Source organism: Staurois parvus, unplaced genomic scaffold (genome assembly GCF_062004578.1).
Source record: "Staurois parvus isolate SC_StPar_1 unplaced genomic scaffold, SC_StPar_1.0 ptg000181l, whole genome shotgun sequence".
Classification (NCBI taxonomy): Eukaryota; Metazoa; Chordata; class Amphibia; order Anura; family Ranidae; genus Staurois; species Staurois parvus.
In genome coordinates, this window is record NW_028317977.1 from 3,397,326 (window position 1) to 3,417,091 (window position 19,766).

Here is a 19,766-nt window from a genome sequence, read left to right on the forward strand (position 1 = left end):
GGCCCCTGTGTCCTTGCCCAAACTCAAAAAACCCTATGAAAAAGGTACCAGAGGCATCTCATGGGGCCCCCTACTGACCCCGGGCCCTCGGGCAGTGTCCGAGTTTCCAAGTGGTCAGTCCGCCCCTGTCCTGGAGTAGAGCTAAACCAAATCACTAACTTCTCATGTAGTGCTACCCCTGCAGGGGCCCCTGCTAATAGCTGGTTCTTTCCTGATAGTACAGAGGCTACCCACCACCACTAGCACCAGTCCATGCACACCAGCTCCTAAAACTCAATCTAACAGAAACACAGCAATTGAACCAAGGCACTAAACCTGTGAAGCCAATGTTCGACTTAGCCCCAATAGTCCTGCTGCCAGGAATTCCTACATGAGGATGGACAGGAGAAGCCAAAACAAACAACACATAATACCCAATGCAAAGATAGGGGAGTATGATGAGTGTTGGTGGCAATGGCCTTATGAATTGAATTGCTTGACTGTGTTAGCCTAGATTGAACTTGAGCCAGTGCCACATAATCCACTGTCACATAAAGTGCTCGTCTGCAGGCATAAGCCATGATGCAATATATTAATGTGACAGAATGTCCAGTTGCAAGCCGGTCCAGAACAATGATTTGCAACAGAGAGTTGGGCAAATTAATATAGACAGAAATTGTCTGGAAAAAACTGGAAGAAATCCATAGCTTTGAGATGGAAAAACTTTAAAAATGTTTATAAGACACAGGGGTTTATTTACTAAAGCTGTTTCACTCGGAATCTCATATACTTCTACATAGAATCCAATCGGCTTCCAGGTTTTATTGCTAAAGCTTAACTGAACAAGCTGATGCTAGATGTTGATTGGCTACCAAGCATAGATGCACCAGATTCTGAGTGAACCAACTTTAGTAAATAAACCCCACAGTGCTTTAGAAAAGTAAATGATAGGTTAGATCAGCGGTTCTCAACCTGGGGGTCGCGACCCCTTTGGGGGTCGAACGACCATTTCCCAGGGGTCGCCTAAGACCATCGGAAAACACATATTTCCGATGGTCTTAGGAACCGAGACACCGCTCCTCTGACTCAGTCGATGTGTGGGCGGGATGACACGCTGCCCTGTCACCTGGCCACACCTCCGGGATCCCTCAACAACTCCGCCTCCTCGCCGCTGATTGGCCACCGGAACTGTAGCTCAGGAGAGGCACACAGGCGGCCAATCACCGGCGAGGAGGTGGAGCTTGGAGAGGAGGAGCCGAGCAGCAGCGCGCGTAGATCTAAGAAGATCGAGGGAACTGCCGGAGTAAGTGAAGAGGAGAGCGGCCAGAGAAGGAAGACAGCTGACAGGTAAGTGAGAGAGCGAGCCCAGGCTGGAGCAGGGGTCAGCAAGGTAAGTATCATTGGTGTCAGTGGGAGGAATAGTGCCCCATCATTTGTGTGACTAATACCAACAATGGGGCACTATTTCTCCCACTGACACCAATGATGGGGCACTATTTCCTCCCCCCCCCGCACTGACACCAATGATGGGGCACTATTCCTCCCCCCCACTGACACCAACGATGGGGCACTATTCCTCCCCCCCACTGACACCAACGATGGGGCACTATTCCTCCCCCCCACAGACACCAACGATGGGGCACTATTCCTCCCCCCACTGACACCAAGAATGGGGCACAATTCCTCCCCCCACCGACACCAACGATGGGGCACTATTCCCCCCCCTGACCCCAAAGATGGGGCACTATTTCCCCCTCCACCACACTGACATCAATGATGGGGCACTATTCCTCCCACTGACACCAATGATGGGGCACTATTCCTCCCACTGACACCAATGATGGGGCACTATTCCCCCCACTGACACCAATGATGGGGCACTATTCCCCCCACTGACACCAATGATGGGGCACTATTCCCCCCACTGACACCAATGATGGGGCACTATTCCCCCCACTGACACCAATGATGGGGCACTATTCCCCCCACTGACACCAATGATGGGGCACTATTCCCCCCACTGACACCAATGATGGGGCACTATTCCCCCCACTGACACCAATGATGGGGCACTATTCCCCCCACTGACACCAATGATGGGGCACTATTCCCCCCACTGACACCAACGATGGGGCTCTATTCCCCCCACTGACACCAACGATGGGGCTCTATTCCCCCCACTGACACCAACGATGGGGCACTATTCCTCCCAATGACACCAACGATGGGGCACTATTCCCCCCACTGACACTAACGATGGGGCACTATTCCCCCCACTGACACCAACGATGGGGCACTATTCCCCCCACTGACACCAACGATGGGGCACTATTCCCCCCACTGACACCAACGATGGGGCACTATTCCCCCCACTGACACCAACGATGGGGCACTATTCCCCCCACTGACACCAACGATGGGGCACTATTCCCCCCACTGACACCAACGATGGGGCACTATTCCCCCCACTGACACCAACGATGAGGCACTATTCCCCCCACTGACACCAACGATGGGGCACTATTCCCCCCACTGACACCAACGATGGGGCACTATTCCCCCCACTGACACCAACGGTGGGGCACTATTCCTCCCACTGACACCAATGATGGGGCACTATTCCTCCCACTGACACCAACGATGGGGCACTATTCATGCCACTGACATCAGTGATGGGGCACTACTCCTTCCACTGACACCAATGATGGGGCGCTAGTCCTCCCACTGCAAAATTACAGTTATGAAGTAGCAACGAAAATAATTTTATGGTTGGGGGTCACCACAACATGAGGAACTGTATTAAGGGGTCGCGGCATTAGAAAGGTTGAGAACCACTGGGTTAGATCTAAGCGCTACTAGCAGTGTTATGTAATACAAGACACTGGATAAGCATCAGTTATCTTTAGACAGTCTAATGATACTACACAGTTGAAATATGAAGGCAGATTGGCTGCTAAAGATTACAACATACAACTGATTGTTGAACTCGGCTATGAAATAAATTCAAAGCTCTTTCATTGGCTCACTGCCATTTGTTTTTCATTTCAAATCACTTTTCTTCTGCTTTATAGTATAGCTTGCACACAGTGTTACAATCATTTACATACTTTCTTAAAGGATAAGTTCAGCTTTTGTACAAAAATAATAAATGCACATTTTTTTGCAGGTAAAAAAAAGTGCATTTATTATTTTTGGCTGCAGGAGTCTGTAAAGCATTGCACCAGCAATCAGCAGATCTCCTGCAGACTGTCAGAATATCTGCTTGCCCGTACATCCCTTATGGGCAAGCAGATACACTGACAGGAAGATTCAATGAACTACCGCAACGTTCCACACACTGTTTTATTCTATTCTTTTTTAACCACTATCCTACAGGGCACTTATACCCCCTTCCTGCCCAGGCCAATTTCCAGCTTTCAGCGCTGTAGCACTTTGAATGACAATTGCGCGGTCATACAACACTGTACCCATATGAAATTTGTGTAATTTTTTTGTGACAGATAGAGCTTTCTTTTGGTGGTATTTAATCACCTCTGGGTTTTTTATTTTTTCTTAAACAAACCAAAAACCACAGAAAATTTTGGAAAAAAAAAAGTTTTTTTCTTAGTTTTTGTTATAAAATTTTGTAAATAAGTGATTTTTCATCTTCACTGATATACGCTAATGACGTTGCAGTGGTGGGCATGATAGGCTGCACTGATGGACACTGATAGCTGGCACTGATGGGCACTGATGAGGAGGCACTGGTAGGTGTCATTGATGGGTATTGACAGGCATCACTGATGGGCACTGAAAGGCAGCACTGATACATGGCACTGATATATGGCACTAATAGGCAGCACTGATAGGCGGCACTGACTGGCACTGTTAGGCGGCACTGATAGGCGGCACTGATGCACACTGATAGGCGGCACTGACTGGTACTGATAGGTGGCACTGATTGGCAGCACTGATAGGTGGCACTGATTGGCAGCACTGATAGGTGGCTCTGACTGGCATTGATAGGTGGCACTGACTGGCATTGATGGGGTACACGGAAAGGCAGCTCAGATGGGCACTGATATGTGTCATTGATGTGCACTGGTAGGCACTGATATGTGGCATTGATGTGGCACTGATGGGCACTGGCATGAGGCACTGATGAGCACTGACACAAGGCACTGATGGACACTGACAGGCGGCACTGCTGGGGCTACACTGATCATCAGGGTACACTGATCATCAGTGCCCTGATGATCAGTGTACATGTCCCCTCCGCGGAAAGCTGATTACCGGCTCTCCCTGTTTACATGTGATCAGCTGTGATTGGACACAGCTGATCACATGACCGAGCCGACATCTTTGGCTCTTTCCGTGATCGGTGATCAGCTGTGTCCGAGGGACACAGCGCACCGCCGATCACCGCACTGCGCGCTCCCTGAGCCGCGCATGTGCGGTGAGAATGGAAGGACGGTCATATGACATCCTCCCAGAATAAGAGAACTACCTTGCGCCCGTCATTGGACTATATGGTGGGCGAGAGGTGGTTAAATGTGAATTTCAGAAGACAGCTATATTTTTTCTATTCTTTTCTAATTTATTTGATTTTTTTCTACTCTATTCTTTTCTTTTCTACTCTATTCTGTTTTATTCAATTCTTTTTGAAATTTGAATTTTGGAAGACGGCTAAATTCTGTTTTATTTTATTCTACTCTAATCTATTGTAATCTATTCTTTTTTTTCTATTCCATTGTTTGATTTTCTCTACTATTCTTTTCTACTCTATTGTTTTAATGGCTATTCTATTATATGCTAATACACACAGTCTTTGAAGGAAATCAGCAAGTCAGCAATTTTTTTACATTTCAAATTTGTTTTCAAATACACAGCTGCCTCCACCAGCTCGATACACTCTGATGCTCTGGGATGGCGGGTCGGCAAGCCCAGATTACGATCAACAGGTTCCTCTTCCAGCTTCTGCTGGCAATGCTCTCTGTCTCCTGGCTGCTAGAAAGGTCCCAGGGACAAAGTACACTTGATATCACTCTTCCTCGGACAGGAGCCGGCGCTACAGAGGAATCATTGGCTTATACAACTCCTGCTCCCCCCGCATCTGCCTGCTTTCTCTGCTGCCTCCACCGGTTCGATACACTTTGGTTGTCTGGAATGGCGGGTCGACAAGCCCAGATTGCGATCAACAGGTTGCCGACCCCGACTCTGGTTTGAGGTCGAGGGCCACAGGTTGAACACCCCTGCTCTAAATGATTGTGTTTGTTGTTTTGCTGATATAAAGAAAAAAGAGACTATTAAAAAAATAGCACTTGTTGATTTAAGCAATCATTTTTGGCATACTACTTTTTCATGGTCCGTGTAACAGGAAGATATCCTTGGACTACTGCACTTTGTGCTTAAATGTGTCTCTCTTTCTCATCTGAGAAAGTTGGGAGCTATGAATACACAGGGCATTCAAAGTGCTGTTCCTTATGTGTAACCTTTACCAACCAGAGTTTTTAATCCTGAACCTGATTAAACTTGTACTAGCTAGCATAAGTTCAAATTTCTGTCCCAGTCTCACCCTAATGCAGCAGAATCAGTGCCAGTCCAGCTAATGCATTTCTGTCTGGGATCTGACAGGGCAAACAACTCTTATTTTGTCAAGGGTGGATGTGTTGAGATAAAAATAGTGACAATTTTTGAACTGACTGCCAGCGTGGGATCCTTTGATTGACAGGAACATGTTGCATGTTCTCTAGGGTCAGGTCTTTTAGGTGAATGTCCATTTCAGTCTCTGTCTACAAGATTCGGATTGTGTTCTTCTCCTTTGGAGCTCTTCATATCAGATTGATGTTTGAAAAGATATGAAATTTGCTATTGCCATTTGACACCACTCAGATCCACTATTCCTGGCTCTGTCAATAACACAGTATAAGGTAACAAATATGTATTTAATGTGGAGAATTTCTACTTACATCATTATAACTTTTTCAACTATTTCTTAAAACCATTGCTAGTAATATTAACATCACTTGAATGCAGCCTTTCTCAACCAGGGTTCAGAATGCCAGAGGATTCCTTAAACAATGGGCAATGTTGGATGAATCTCCTTCCTATGCTAACCACCAATACAAAAGAGCATGTCTACACTGACAACTAATGTTAGGGGATACCACATTTTTTAAGGTTTGCATTCCTTTTCTGCTATTATTATTCATTTACTTTCAAGTTTATTTCTGCATAGTATAGTGAAGAACGGTGTAAACATTGTGAATCAAATACGTTAGGTATGTCATGCTATTCATTCTAATATTTGAAATGTTCTACAATTTAGTGATCATGCTAATATACCGCAACCTTAATGTATAATATATATTAGCAGGGGTTCCCTGAGACCTGTAAAATATTTTAAGGGTCCTTCCAGGGTAAAGAAAAGTTGAGAAAGGCTGCTTTAACGAAAATAAATTATATTGTTCTGTATTTAGTAAAGGAATACAAATATACAAAGCAAAGGGTCCAATGTTTTTCCACTTTTATAGAGCTCATTTAAAAATACCATAAATCAGCAATTCACAGGATTATAATCCAAGAGGCATGTGCATTGCCATACATTGCCATTGCAAGCATGCTGATTTGTGAATTGTAGTTTACATGTTCATAGCTGTGTTTTAGGGTAATGTTTGTCATTTGCCTTGTATTCTGTATATTTAAAATGTTCATGTTTCCAAGTATATGGGGCATGAAGAAAGATAACACTTGTGCTGTTGATTCTTGCTATATATGTTTATTATTCCCATGGACCTGCTATGAACTAACTCTCTTTTTATCCACTTTTAACAACTGGGGCACCAATTCTGTCATTCTTTATTGATAGCCTATATAGTACAATCTACTGGTAAGATGTGGTGGACTGATGCTAGTATTTCAAGCTTCTGCCTAGATAGGATTTATTTTTTTTATCAATTTTGTTCGTATACTGTATGCTATACAGTAACCGATGTCGCACTAGTAAAGCTAACAAAGTAGAGAAGGGAAAGATAAGTGACCAGCTTTTCTGTAATGTCATGCTTTATGGCTAAATGATGGCCAACATTCATTAATTTTTGTAATTGGCTCTTAGTAACTTGTATATATATCTCATTAGGGTTAAACATCCTACTGTATACACAGCTATTGCCGGTTTCAATTCCAGTCACTTATTACTACTAGTTACATAGATTACTGGATCATACTGTTGTAACACTTAACACAAAGTGACCTATCTATAACTGCAAAAAAATGTTCTCTACAAAAATGGAGAAGTTCCCCATAGTGATTAATTGGACTTTTTGATTCATCTAATAATCATGAAGATACAGCATATACGATAATAAGGATGAACCCTAATTGGACACTATGGGTAAGTTTTGGACTAAAAGTGGGTATAAACACTTAGTTTTTTTCTGTTTAGCAGGCAGGTTGAGCTAAAAAAAACAAACAAACTGATTCCCTTATTTACAACATACACAAGCAAGGTGGATGAAAGAATCCTCCCGCTGTGCTGTTGTAGTCTGACACTGGAGCCTCCATACAAATGTTGGTGATGGCAAAATCGGCAACATCGCAGCAAAACCAATTTAACCAAAATACCTTCATTCATCCCAATTCATGGTAAGTGAAATAATATCATAGCCAAGTATACTTTTTGATTTTTCATGAGAAAATCTTGTTGGTGCTATATAAATACCTGTAATAATAAATAATGGGCAAGATAGTCAATCACCACTAAAATGTGTCAGGCTCCAACACAGGAACCCCATGGGACCTTGATTTTGCTGGTGGTCCATTGGGGAATCTCTAGTGGGTAGTTGTAAGCTGCACACACCAAAAACAAAAGCAGCAGTAACTCTTTTTCCCTGTTCTCATGCGAAGCAAATAGAACCAACCTCTGACTAATGTGATATCTGATCCCATTTGACTGTGTTCATCATGTAGAACTGGGAGTACATCACAGCAGAGGGTGCAATCTGAGTGTAGTAACTAAAACACTTTAATTGTGGAAAAGGCAAATGGGAACTTACATACAAACCGATGAAATCTAGGGCATCCTCCCTGGAACAGAAACTCTCTCGTTTGGAGGCCAAACTGAAGCAGGAGATGTGAAAGGCCAGGAAGAGAATCCAGCTGGAGAGTAGCCCACAGCATGCACAGCCTAGCTACACAGCTGCAGGTCCTGTGTCCCGCCTCTCAGGCTGGATCACTGTGCCTTGCTCTACTGAGAATCCATTACACCAGGATGCCCTTTATGACAAGGGAGTTTAACTATTGGTATGTAGGTTGCTATGTTTCTTTTCCACAATAAAAGTGTTTTACTTACTACACTCAAATTGCACTCTCTGCTGTCCTTATCTATCACTGGAGAGATCTCTTCAGCCTCCTAAGCGATGCTAAAGAAAAGTGTTCCGGAACCAATGAGAGTTAACCCTTGAAGTGCCAACAATACTTATAAGGACTTGTTGAGTTCCCTACCTACACATATAGTTCTTACTGCACACCTGCTCCATAATTTACACTAAAGTCTGGGAGTACTGTACTACTGTATCCTTTGAGAAGAAACAAAAACTGATTAAAGGAGGCATTTCTGTAAATAGAAACATAGAAAATCAATGGAGGAAAAAAGACCACGTAGTTCATCAAGTCGAGTATGTTAGTATGTAATGGGTCTTAGATGCCCATCATGTCCTTGATACAAAATTCCATCAAGTCCCCTTCAACTCAGATGTTGTTTGTAGGGCCAAGCAGGATAAGCATGGGTTAGAACAGGTACCAGTTAAACCCTGCTTTAGCTGTTTAAAGGCATTAGTTGGACCACTTTTCTGGTATCGACTTTCAAGATTTCATTAGCCATTTAGCTTGGCAAATCTGGTTTGAAAACTTTAAAATCATCTTCATCATTCCTTAGAATATTAATGAGGGGTCAAGCTACTCTGTCAAACCCTTTCACAAGCCTTCAATAACAGGAGCAGAATTCCAGAAACAATCTCAGCTGTGCCACACGCCATTGTCTTGGCAAGTGGCAACAGCTTACAACTTGCTGCAGTCCATGGCCACACCCTCAGGTGAAAAAACAACATGCCCTAGATAGATGATGGACGGGCGGCAGAACTGGTACTTCCCCAAAGAAAGTTTCTTCTCCTCCTCATGAAGTCACATCAGTAGTTTCTCCAAATGTTGCTCATACTCCTCCAGTATTCTTACAAAAACTTACAAAAACAAAATTAGTTCATTCATATACACCACACTGCTATCAAGTTCATGTCACCGACCATTTGCTCCATCAGTCACTGGAAGGTTGCAGGGGAATTGCTCAAATCCTGAGTCATACTTTCAATATCATAAAAAGAGCACATAGGGGATCTTATTGTAACAACTCCTAAAACCCAGTACACTCAACCGCTTAGTCCCGTCAAACATTGAAGTCCATCTTTGGGAAGTGGTGTACTGATCTGGTATGGTTCATCTGTTTAAGGCATGATAATAGATAGATATTCTAATGGAGCTAATTTTCTTCTGAACTCACACAATGGGAGAAGTATGTGGGCTCCAAGGATCCTAAGTAACCCTAGTTTTCCTCAATTCTGGAATTTGCTTCTCCAAATCTTTTAGTTTTTCAAGAGAGATTTAGCAAGATCTTTCTCTGAAAGTACTCTTTACACCCTATGTAAAAAAATGGAAAACAGTTCTCTGTACCTCAATAAGCTTATACTGGATTGTCAAAAATAACTATTGTATGTACTGCTAAACAATGCTGATATTATAAAATGAAAGTGTATGCTGTGACCATAGATTTGCTTTAAGTTTGGATATATATGGTTAGATTTAAAATTTTTCATACAAAATTCGGACAAATAATTTTCAGAGCATTGAATGATGCCATCATTGAGTCAAATAATTTCATTTGAAGGCCTCTACAAATTAAGCTGAGTAAATAGATACCAAACATGTCACACTTTAAAATTGTGCATGCCCATGCAACGGCGACAAACAACTTAAATTTTACTATCCATAGGTGACACTTTGAAAGCCTTTACAGGTTACCACTTTAGATTTACAGATGAGGTCTGGTGCTAGACTTACTTCCCATGATCTGATGTTCGCGGTGATACCTCACATGTGTGGCATAATCGCTGCTTGCGTGCACGTGGGGGACCGATGCCCATGATTGTCTTTGCACGCAAGCATGGAGGGATGGGGGCATTCAAAAAATTTTTTTACACTGTACACTTTAAAAAAAAAATTTTTGATCACTTTTATTGCTGTCACAAAAAAATGTAAACATCCCTTGTGCCAGCAAAAGACAGTGACAGTACTCTTTATGGAGGGATCTGGGGGTCAATAAGACCCCACATCCTTCCTCTGCCCTTAAAAGCATTTGATCAAACCAAGATCGGTGTGATTGAATGCTTGTGACTTGTTAGTGTTACAAGGTGTTAAATGTGGTGTTATCGCTCTCACTCTCTCATACTGGTCTCTGGAAGTTCAACATGGCACCTCATGGCAAAGAACTCTCTGGGGATCTGAAAAAAAAATTGTTGCACTACATAAAGATGGCCTAGGCTATAAGAAGATTGCCAAGACCCTGAAACTGAGCTGCAGCATGGTGGCCAAGACCATACAGCGGTTTAACAGGACAGGTTCTACTCAGAACAGGCCTCGCCATGGTCGACCAAAGAAGATGAGTGCACGTGCTCAGCGTCATATCCAGAGGTTGTCTTTGGGAAATAGATGTATGAGTGCTGCCAGCATTACTGCAGAGGTTGAAGGGGTGGGGGGTCAGCCTGTCAGTGCTCAGACCATACGCCGCACACTGTATCAAATTGGTCTGGATGGCTGTTGTCCCAGAAGGAAGTCTCTTTTAAAGATGATGCACAAGAAAGCCCGCAAACCGTTTGCTGAAGACAAGCAGACTAAGAACATGGATTACTGGAACCATGTCCTGTGGTCTGATGAGACCAAGATAAACGTATTTGGTTCAGATGGTGTCAAGTGTGTGTGGCGGCAATCAGGGGAGGAGTACAAAGACAAAGTGTGTCTTGCCTACAGTCAAGCATGGTAGTGGGATTGTCATGGTTTGGGGCTCCATGAGTGCTGACGGCACTGGGGAGCTACAGTTCATTGAGGGAACCATGAATGTGAACATGTACTGTGACATACTGAAGCAGAGCATGATCCCCTCCCTTTGGAGACTGGGCCGCAGGGCAGTATTCCAACATGATAACAACCCCAAACACACCTCCAAGATGACCACTGCCTTGCTAAAAAAGCTGAGGGTAAAGGTAATGGACTAGCCAAGCATGTCTCCAGACCTAAACCCTAATGAGCATCTGTGGGGCATCCTCAAATGGAAGGTGGAAGAGCACAAGGTTTCTAACATCCACCAGCTACATAATGTCGTCATGGAGGAGTGGAAGAGGACTCCAGGAGCAACCTGTGAAGCTTAGGTGAACTCCATGCCCAAGAGGGTTAAGGCAGTGCTGGAAAATAATGGTAGCCACACAAAATATTGACACTTTGGGCCCAATTTGGACATTTGGACAAAGGGTGTACTCACTTTTGTTGCCAGTGGTTTAGACATTAATGGCTGTGTGTTGAGTTATTTTGAGGGGACAGCAAATTTACACTGTTATACAAGCTGTACACTCACTACTTTACATTGTAGCAAAGTGTCATTTCTTCAGTGTTGTCACATGAAAAGATATAATAAAATATTTACAAAAATGTGAGGGGTGTACTCACTTCTGTGAGATACTGTTTATACTAAGGGCGTTCAAGTCAAACTGGGACTTTTCATTTTACAGGTATAAAAAGGGATAGCGTGGCAGTACTACACACGTAGTAAGTGGCAAGTGTGTCTTATTACTGATAGGCGGCTCACATGTCACAGGTCAGTCCAGAGACTGTTAATCAAGATAGCATATAACAGTGTTAGTGCATGCATGGAACAGTGTTTGGTAATGAAGTTTCTTGTGAACGAAGGTGTAAAATGCAGATCTATACAGGAGACTTAAAGCACAGTACGATGATGAGACACTGAGCCGCAGTAAGACATTTAAAATAGTTTAAAAATTTCAAAGATGGTCGTACGTACATCGGTGACTCTCCCAGCCGTGGTAGTTCCCAGCCCACAGCAGTCATTTCTGTGAACATTCAGCACATGGAACTCCTGATCCTGGATAATCGATGCATAACTTGTCATGAAATTGAACAAGAGACAAATCTTTCTGTGGAAATTGTGAACACAATAATTCACGAACATTTGCATTTTTGAAAAGTTAGCACACTCTGGATACCAAGACAGCTTTCTGCTTTTGACTGGCACAGAAGGATTGAAGTCTGCACTGTGTTGAAGTAGCTTTTTGACAGGGAAGGCCAGTATTTTCTGTATCGCATCATTACATGTGATGAAACCTGGCATATTATTTCACTCCGAAATCAAAATGAGCATCAAAGCAGCGTTAGCATGTGGATTTCCCACCACCAAAAAAATTTGAACAATTGTGCACCTCGCTCCAACTGATTACCACCTGTTTGGACCCCTAAAAGAGTTCTTCGGAGGTCAGCATTTTAGCACTGATGACGAGGTGAAGCAGGCTGTCATAGGGTGGTTCAGGTGTACTGACCAATCGTCCTATGCCGAAGCTTTCCAGGCATTAGTTAGGTGCTGAGATAAGTGTATAAATGTAATAGGGGAATATCTTGCAAAATAAATGCAGTTTCCATTCCTTGAAAATTGTTCTTTTACTATATAAACTCAAACATCCAGGTTTGACTTGAACACACACATATACAGTATATATTTGGCCACACACACACACACACACACATATATACACACAGACACCACAGAAATTATCTTTGTATTGATCTTCTACACAATCCTATACTATACATAATTATTTAAAAGAATCAGTGCTTGTGACCATAAACGTTCTGATTCCTTGCACATACACATTACAATAAGTATGATTTTTCCTAGTTAAGGAACACATTAACAGTTTTGTTTGTTCATATAAGAAATAAGTAAAATGTTTCACCCTACACTTTTTGTATCACTGCAGTCAAAGACGGTCATCGATTTGTACCCCTTGGCCACTGGAAACTGCCAAACGGACATTTCTAAAACAAATAAACATTTTAGAACATAATTCTAAAGAAATTCATTCATGACAGTTCAAACAACTGCTTTTACAGTGATGATCACTGTTACAGCAATCACAGTGTAAACAAAAAATCCTTGCTCACTACTCTGTTGACAGTATGTAAAGAAAAAATAGTAAAAAAAATATTTAAAAATTAATTAAAAAATTAGTTAAACTTTTCTTTTTTTCACCAGTCAGTAATCCTGATCACTGCCACACCAGTCATATGATGGTGACAGTATGTAAAAACAACTGTGGAAAAAAAAGTAAATATTTTTAATCTCTTCATTTTCAAAAAAATTGTGACAGAAAATGACAACATCAGAAAATGTACCATGTCTCTTACCAAACACCTTGGACGGTCTACTTTCGAAAAAGGTCATCTGGTACATGAGGATTGATCAATTTTCAAATACTGTATATATACCATAAATTGTAGACACTATAACTTTCACACAAACTAATTAATATACACTTATTGGGATTTTTTTTACCAAAGACATGGAGCAGAATACATTTTGGAGTAAATGTATGAAGAAATTTGATTTTATTGGATAGGTTTTATGACAGAAAGTAGAAAATATATATTTTTTTAATTTCTGTATTTTTTGTTTATTTAGCATAACATAAAAAAAACAGTGGTAATCAAATACCACCTAAAGAAAGTTCTATTTGTGTGAAAAAATTCTATAAATTTTATTTGGGTATAGTGTTGCATTAGCGAGCAATTGCCAGTTAAATTAGCACAGTGCTGAATAGCAAAAAATACCCTGTTCTTTAAAGGGGTAAAACCTTCCAGCGGTCAAGTGGTTAGGAAATGCAAGCATATGTATGCAAGGAATGTAGAATATAAACTGAGATGTATTTATTATGTTTCAAGTATCTGATAACATACCGTTTTTCTTCTCGTATTTGTTTTATTTTAGTATGGAAAGGAATTCCTCAGACCAACATGGTATCTACCTTCATCCAGTGGTGAGTATATAAATAACTGTACTCACAATTTGAAAAGGACTGGAAACTGTCATTGTATTATTTTGCATAACTAACCCATAGTGCACTATATTGAATACCATAAATTATGACAGATAAGGTATACCGTTGTCCTGTAATAAGGCAGAGAATGATAGAACGAATAACAGGTATGATTTGGGTTTATGGTAATAGTGTGTATTTTTGATTTTATGCAGCAAAGTGACTCTGTCATAAAATTTAAAGTTAAAATAACTGCTGTTCCTGTAAAAAAGAAAGTAAAAACTTACCTCTTCTTATGTCCACACTGCCAAACACCCCTTTAATTTAGAGAGTACTGAAGTTTCTTCTTCAAGAAGAGTAATTTCTTGTCCTCCTGCTGGTATCGCACCTTATCAGGGGCTCTGCCACAGACAGATGCCACCAGATTACCAGACATAAGAGGGGTAGAAGAGCAGCTAATGTAAAACAGATTTTAAACTTTAAAGATTTTAATGAGAAAAAACATTGCATTGCAGCTTAGATGTAGTAGCTGCATTAGTTTTCTTCTTTTAGTATTTTTTTTCAACTGGTGATCCAGGTGACTACCTTTGCTACGTCCCTGTGTCTATGGATGAGCACCCTAGCTACCCTTGTACAGCAGCATTTTCAGACTGTAAAAACAGTGGTGTTATATGGACTACTTGTAGCAGATTTAAAGATTTACATAAGTTTCTACATAAGCTTCTAAAGATGTCGTCTGGGAGAGGCGAAACGTGTTAGGCGGGGACTTCCGGTGACGTCACATCCGACCTGTGGAACGCATGCCACAGTGGCACTTCCGGTTTGGCATATTATGCCTTTCCTATCTATATTCTTGTGAGTTTAACCAGATTTTAATGATCTTTAATAAGAAAAATATAACAGCATTACGCTATGCATATCTCTTTGTGATCCTCTTTGCATATGATGAACACATATCTTTGAATCCTGCTGTGAATTGGAGGAGTGATGGTGAGAGGAACTTAAACCTAAAGTTGCTTCATTCAAGTGCATTTTGACTCTAAGGGGTTTATTTACTAAAGCTGGAGAGTGCAAAATCAGACTCACTTCTGCATAGAAACCAATCAGCTTCCAGGTTTCATTGCCAAAGCTTCATTGAACAAGCTGAGGTTAGAAGCTGATTGGTTTCTATGCAGAAGGGAGTCTGATTTTGGACTCTCCAGCTTTAGTAAATAAACCCCTAAGTGTGTAAGGGTCAACCCCAGCTGGTGAGTGGGGGAACACAAGAGGGGAGCACAGCACTGTTGTTCCTGCACCAAAAACGTACTTCCCCATTGCACTTTATTTATGGACTGCACTTATTTTACTTTATTGGACTATTGAGCATGTGGACTGAATATTATATTATAGGTTGTCTGTTATTAAATAAGATACACGTGGTAAAAGCAGCACTGTTAATATATGAGCATTTTAGTATTGGAAGGTTTTATCCTTTACAGACAGTGGCAGCCCCAAGATTTCTTTTGGTATTCATGTTGCACTTTATTGACACTTTTTTTTTATATTATATTTATTATTGCTATATATGAGTATTCATCTATCTTAGCAGCATCAGAAATGTTATTTTTTATTGCACTTTGTTTATCATTGGTATTGGCATTCACTTACCTTTGCACGGGTATATAATATATAATTTAGTATGGTATAGTGGGGGCTGCTGTGTGAGTGCTATTGACAGACTGCATCATGTGTGTCACTTTATATTTTGCTCATAATTCCACTTTAAAAGTAAAAAAAAATTAAATATAAATTGTTCCATCATTAGGCAGGGTGGTGTAATTTTATACACAGCTGATTACCTGTTCCAGAATTGCTTACTGCTACATAGAATCACAGCTACAGCCAGTTCTAGCAGGTCAGTATCACAGCCAGCAGAAAAACCCAATTAAAAGGGGGGAGGAGCCTGAACATGGCGGCTGCAGGGAGCGAGTGGCTCTAGCTCACTGCTAGGTCCCGCGTCCCGCTTCCCGACCTCCCCAGCGACCCGTTGCAGAAACCGCCTCACCGGAGTCTGGAGGGCCGTGGAGCTGAGCCCGGAGAGCCAGAGATGGCCGTGAGACGGAGGCTGCAGAGACGCACCGGTTCCCCTGGCGCTTTGTAAAGAGAGAGAGATCCAAGCGGCTGGGAAGTGAGGTGACGTGGAGGAAGCACGTGACCAGCCGCGGAGGATCTCTGGGGGAAACAGGAGACCGGCCGGCGTCCTGATGTGACAGGGAGCTGCCGCTCCACTGTTATCGGCTTTTTGTGGCTCATAACCCCCGGCTTACTGCTGACTATAACCCTCGGCCGGCTGATTGATCCTGGGCCAGGGAGACCCGGGAATACCAGGAGACCCACAAAAAAAGAGAGGTTGTGAAAAGAAATTCACAAAGAAAGCGGCTACATTATGAACAGAATGTGATACTCAGAAAAATTTCCAAAAATTATGCTTTATTACACATACAAATTTGACATATGGGCAATCGCCCTGGTTTACCATCACCTCAGTATGAGACAATACACACAGACCTAAAACCATATAAAATGACACCAATACCGGTCTAAATACCTGTGCAAAAAGGACAATGACTACAAGAGTCTAAAGTCCCGATAGCACTGGCGCATAGGTGAACACTTCCCAAAGGAGGTGTATACAAAAAATTATACCATAGGTATACCATAACACGTATTATAAATATGTAGACTATGCTACTACCAGAGTGGTTATATCCCAAACAGGGAGTTTCAAAAAATTATACCATAGATATAAATATCACATGTATGCAGTACGGCAAGCACAGTATGCGTCAAAAAGAAGGCATGCCTCAAGGCCTATATGAAACAAAACATAAATGTCATGTTAATAATGCAGTACATTCCTATGCCGGCACAAGTGGTTGGGGCCCATTCATCTGTGATTATTACCAGCTGTTTCCTAGGGCTCTTGAAAAAATATGCCCCATTTTTTACCAGGATGGAAGGGTAGATGCATAAAGCAGCGCACTGCTTGAAATGGTTTCTTCACCACTACATGTGGACTACATACCACTTTCTGTGAGAAAAACAAGACACATCCCAATAGATCTTCTGCCTGTTGAAATACATGTGGTATATCTTGTTTCCTATACAAAGCACCATGATATCCCCATCCTGTAGTGAAACAGACAATATGTGGAAAGTCACTGAAAGAGCTTACACTCTATATAGGATATATAGGTCATATATGTCACATAGGACCATATATCTAGTGTCCCGCAACAGTCCACTCACCACCTGTGCAATGGATAATAGGAGAGGAAAGAATATCCTTCATAGGTACTGCCATACAAGGCCAAGGAGGCCAGGGAGCCACCGCTGACATCCGCCGATATACCGCGGGCTCCAGCCTCTTCTCGGCGCCTGTGCTGCCTAGGCTTGCCTCATGGCATGTGAAAATGGCTTCCTCCTTGTAGGTCAGCGTGCGTTCCACCTAATGCGCATGACCGGAAGTGACGTATCTGACGTATGACGTCAACGCGTTTCGCCGATGGGCGTATCTCACTCAGCTTCGTCAGGACCAATGAGACAACTGCATTTCAATTTCCTATTTATAGTGGGTTAAGACCCACCCATTTATGCAAAAACTAACTTGCAGCTATTCCCAATGGAGAAAAAAAAGGGGCTAAATACTTAGCACAGCTGCTGGTCATTATTGAATACAATTAAAAACAGGCGACTGGAAATATCAGAGAACGGAAAGGCTTAGCAATTTTAACAATACATGTATAAATCAAAAGAGCATAAATTAAATATGATGATCAGTTGAGACATTACCACATTCTCACCAGAAGATGGCAATATTAGTGAAAGAATTACCAGGCCTATTTATTAAATCAAATTCCTAAAAGTACAATATAAATTACCATAAAGCCACCACAAGATGGCAATGTTGACTAAGGGATCTCATTATGAATTCTTTTATCAAAAGTACCCAGATTTCAAATGCCCATTTATGTTATAGTTATTCTTGGAGAAAATATACTCAAACTTATATCATGAGATCATCAATATTGTTCCCAAATGCGAAAGAAGAGATTGACCTTAATTACTTAGCATATAATCCAACTATTAATGAAAACAGGGAAATGCCATAGGTTAGTCAACATATGGAAATATAAGGGTACATAACTATGTAGATCTATTTATCCAAAAATACTTGGAGATCACATTCCACATTTAACCCCTTAGGGTATAATGTATCAAGCTTATATATCCAATATTTCTCCTTTTTAAGCAATTCTCTGTCAAAATCCCCTCTCCTTTGTGGAAAGTGCAATGCATAGAAACCTTTCACTTTTGTACCGTCCGGTTTACCTCCATGATATTTAGCATAATGTTGTGCAAGATTACTTTCAGGGTCATTTGATCTAATATCTCTAAGATGTTCACCTATTCATACCTTAAGTTGTCTTTTGGTCTTACCTATATACATCTTTTTACAAGGACAGGTTAAAATATATAGCACTCTTACTGTAGAGCAATTTATGAGACTTTGAATTTTATAGTGAGTGTTGTTTCCTGAATCAGAAAAAGAGTCCGTACGATCCACATATTTACAGATTTGACATTTTCCACATTTAAACATCCCCTTAGTACGCGATTTTAACCATGTTGTTTGTTTTAACGGTTGATAATCAGAATGGATAAGGAGATCACCAAGATTTGGTGCTCTTCTTGCTACCATCTGGGGGCGTTCACCTACAATCTTATTCAATTTGGGACATTGAGTTAAAATTTTCCAATGTTTTTCTAATATTAATTTTACATCTTGCCATTGGGCTCCAAATTGGGTTATCATTCTTACAGGTTGATCACTTAATTTGGCCTTCTCATCCTTTTTAGGAGATAATAGATCCTTGCGGTCAGTTTGATATGCCCGTCTTCGAGCCTTTCTAATTTGAGAGTGAGAGTATCCCCTTTCCCTAAATCTTTTATAGAGGTCCTGAGCCTCCATCCTAAAGTCATTGATGTTTGAACAATTTCTCCGACATCTCAAAAACTGTCCCACTGGAATCCCTGAAATCAGTGAACGTGGGTGGTAGCTCCTAGCCTCTAATAGGGTATTGGCAGCAGTTGGTTTCCTATATGTCCTTGTGAGGAGTCTTCCATTCTCAAGTCCAGGAGACCCACCCTGCGTCCCTGGGGCGAATTTTAGAGTGAAAAGTGAAGCACAGTGTCGGAGATCCAGAGGAATCCCCCCCAGGACTGAGCTGTTGTGAAGGATCTCCATTCAAGCCTGGAGCCGCTGTCGGGGTGAGTGAGAGCTGATGGGGGCTTATGGCGTAGTAGACCCCTAAGTGACATTGGGGACAAAGGGGCTAAGGAGGTGAGGGGAGGATTCCCTGGGTCTAGAATAGAATAAGAGAAGAGCCCTAGGTGCTTTAGGAGAACAAAAAATAAGGAAAAATAACAAGTATATCTGGTCCACAAATCATAAAGGAGCGGTATAATCCCATCTAGAGAATATAGAAGATAAAAGACATATAGAGGATATGAAGAATAAAGGTCCCAAGGGAGCAGGGCTCAAAGGGTCTCAAACAGGCACGATAAAGAAATTTACATCACATGGAAATATTACGCCAGAAAGGGCCCAAGGCGCAAGCT

At 41.7% G+C, this 19,766-nt stretch overlaps 1 protein-coding gene across 2 annotated transcripts in view; it reads left to right on the forward strand.

The window, feature by feature from the left end:
* The first annotated feature begins 5,724 nt into the window (after nucleotides 1–5,724).
* The window catches only part of ATP1B4 (ATPase Na+/K+ transporting family member beta 4), a 98,361-nt gene continuing 84,319 nt past the window's right edge, over nucleotides 5,725–19,766 (forward strand). Inside the window, exons 1-2 of one of the 2 annotated variants that reach the window (XM_089677215.1) lie at nucleotides 5,725–5,888; nucleotides 14,057–14,105. In XM_089677215.1, coding sequence (XP_089533341.1) covers nucleotides 14,058–14,105 — 48 coding nt within the window. In that variant the 5' untranslated portion in view covers nucleotides 5,725–5,888; nucleotide 14,057. Of the gene's footprint in view, nucleotides 5,889–6,113; nucleotides 6,139–14,056; nucleotides 14,106–19,766 lie in introns of those variants that run through there. The other variant, XM_089677216.1, reaches the window with a different exon arrangement.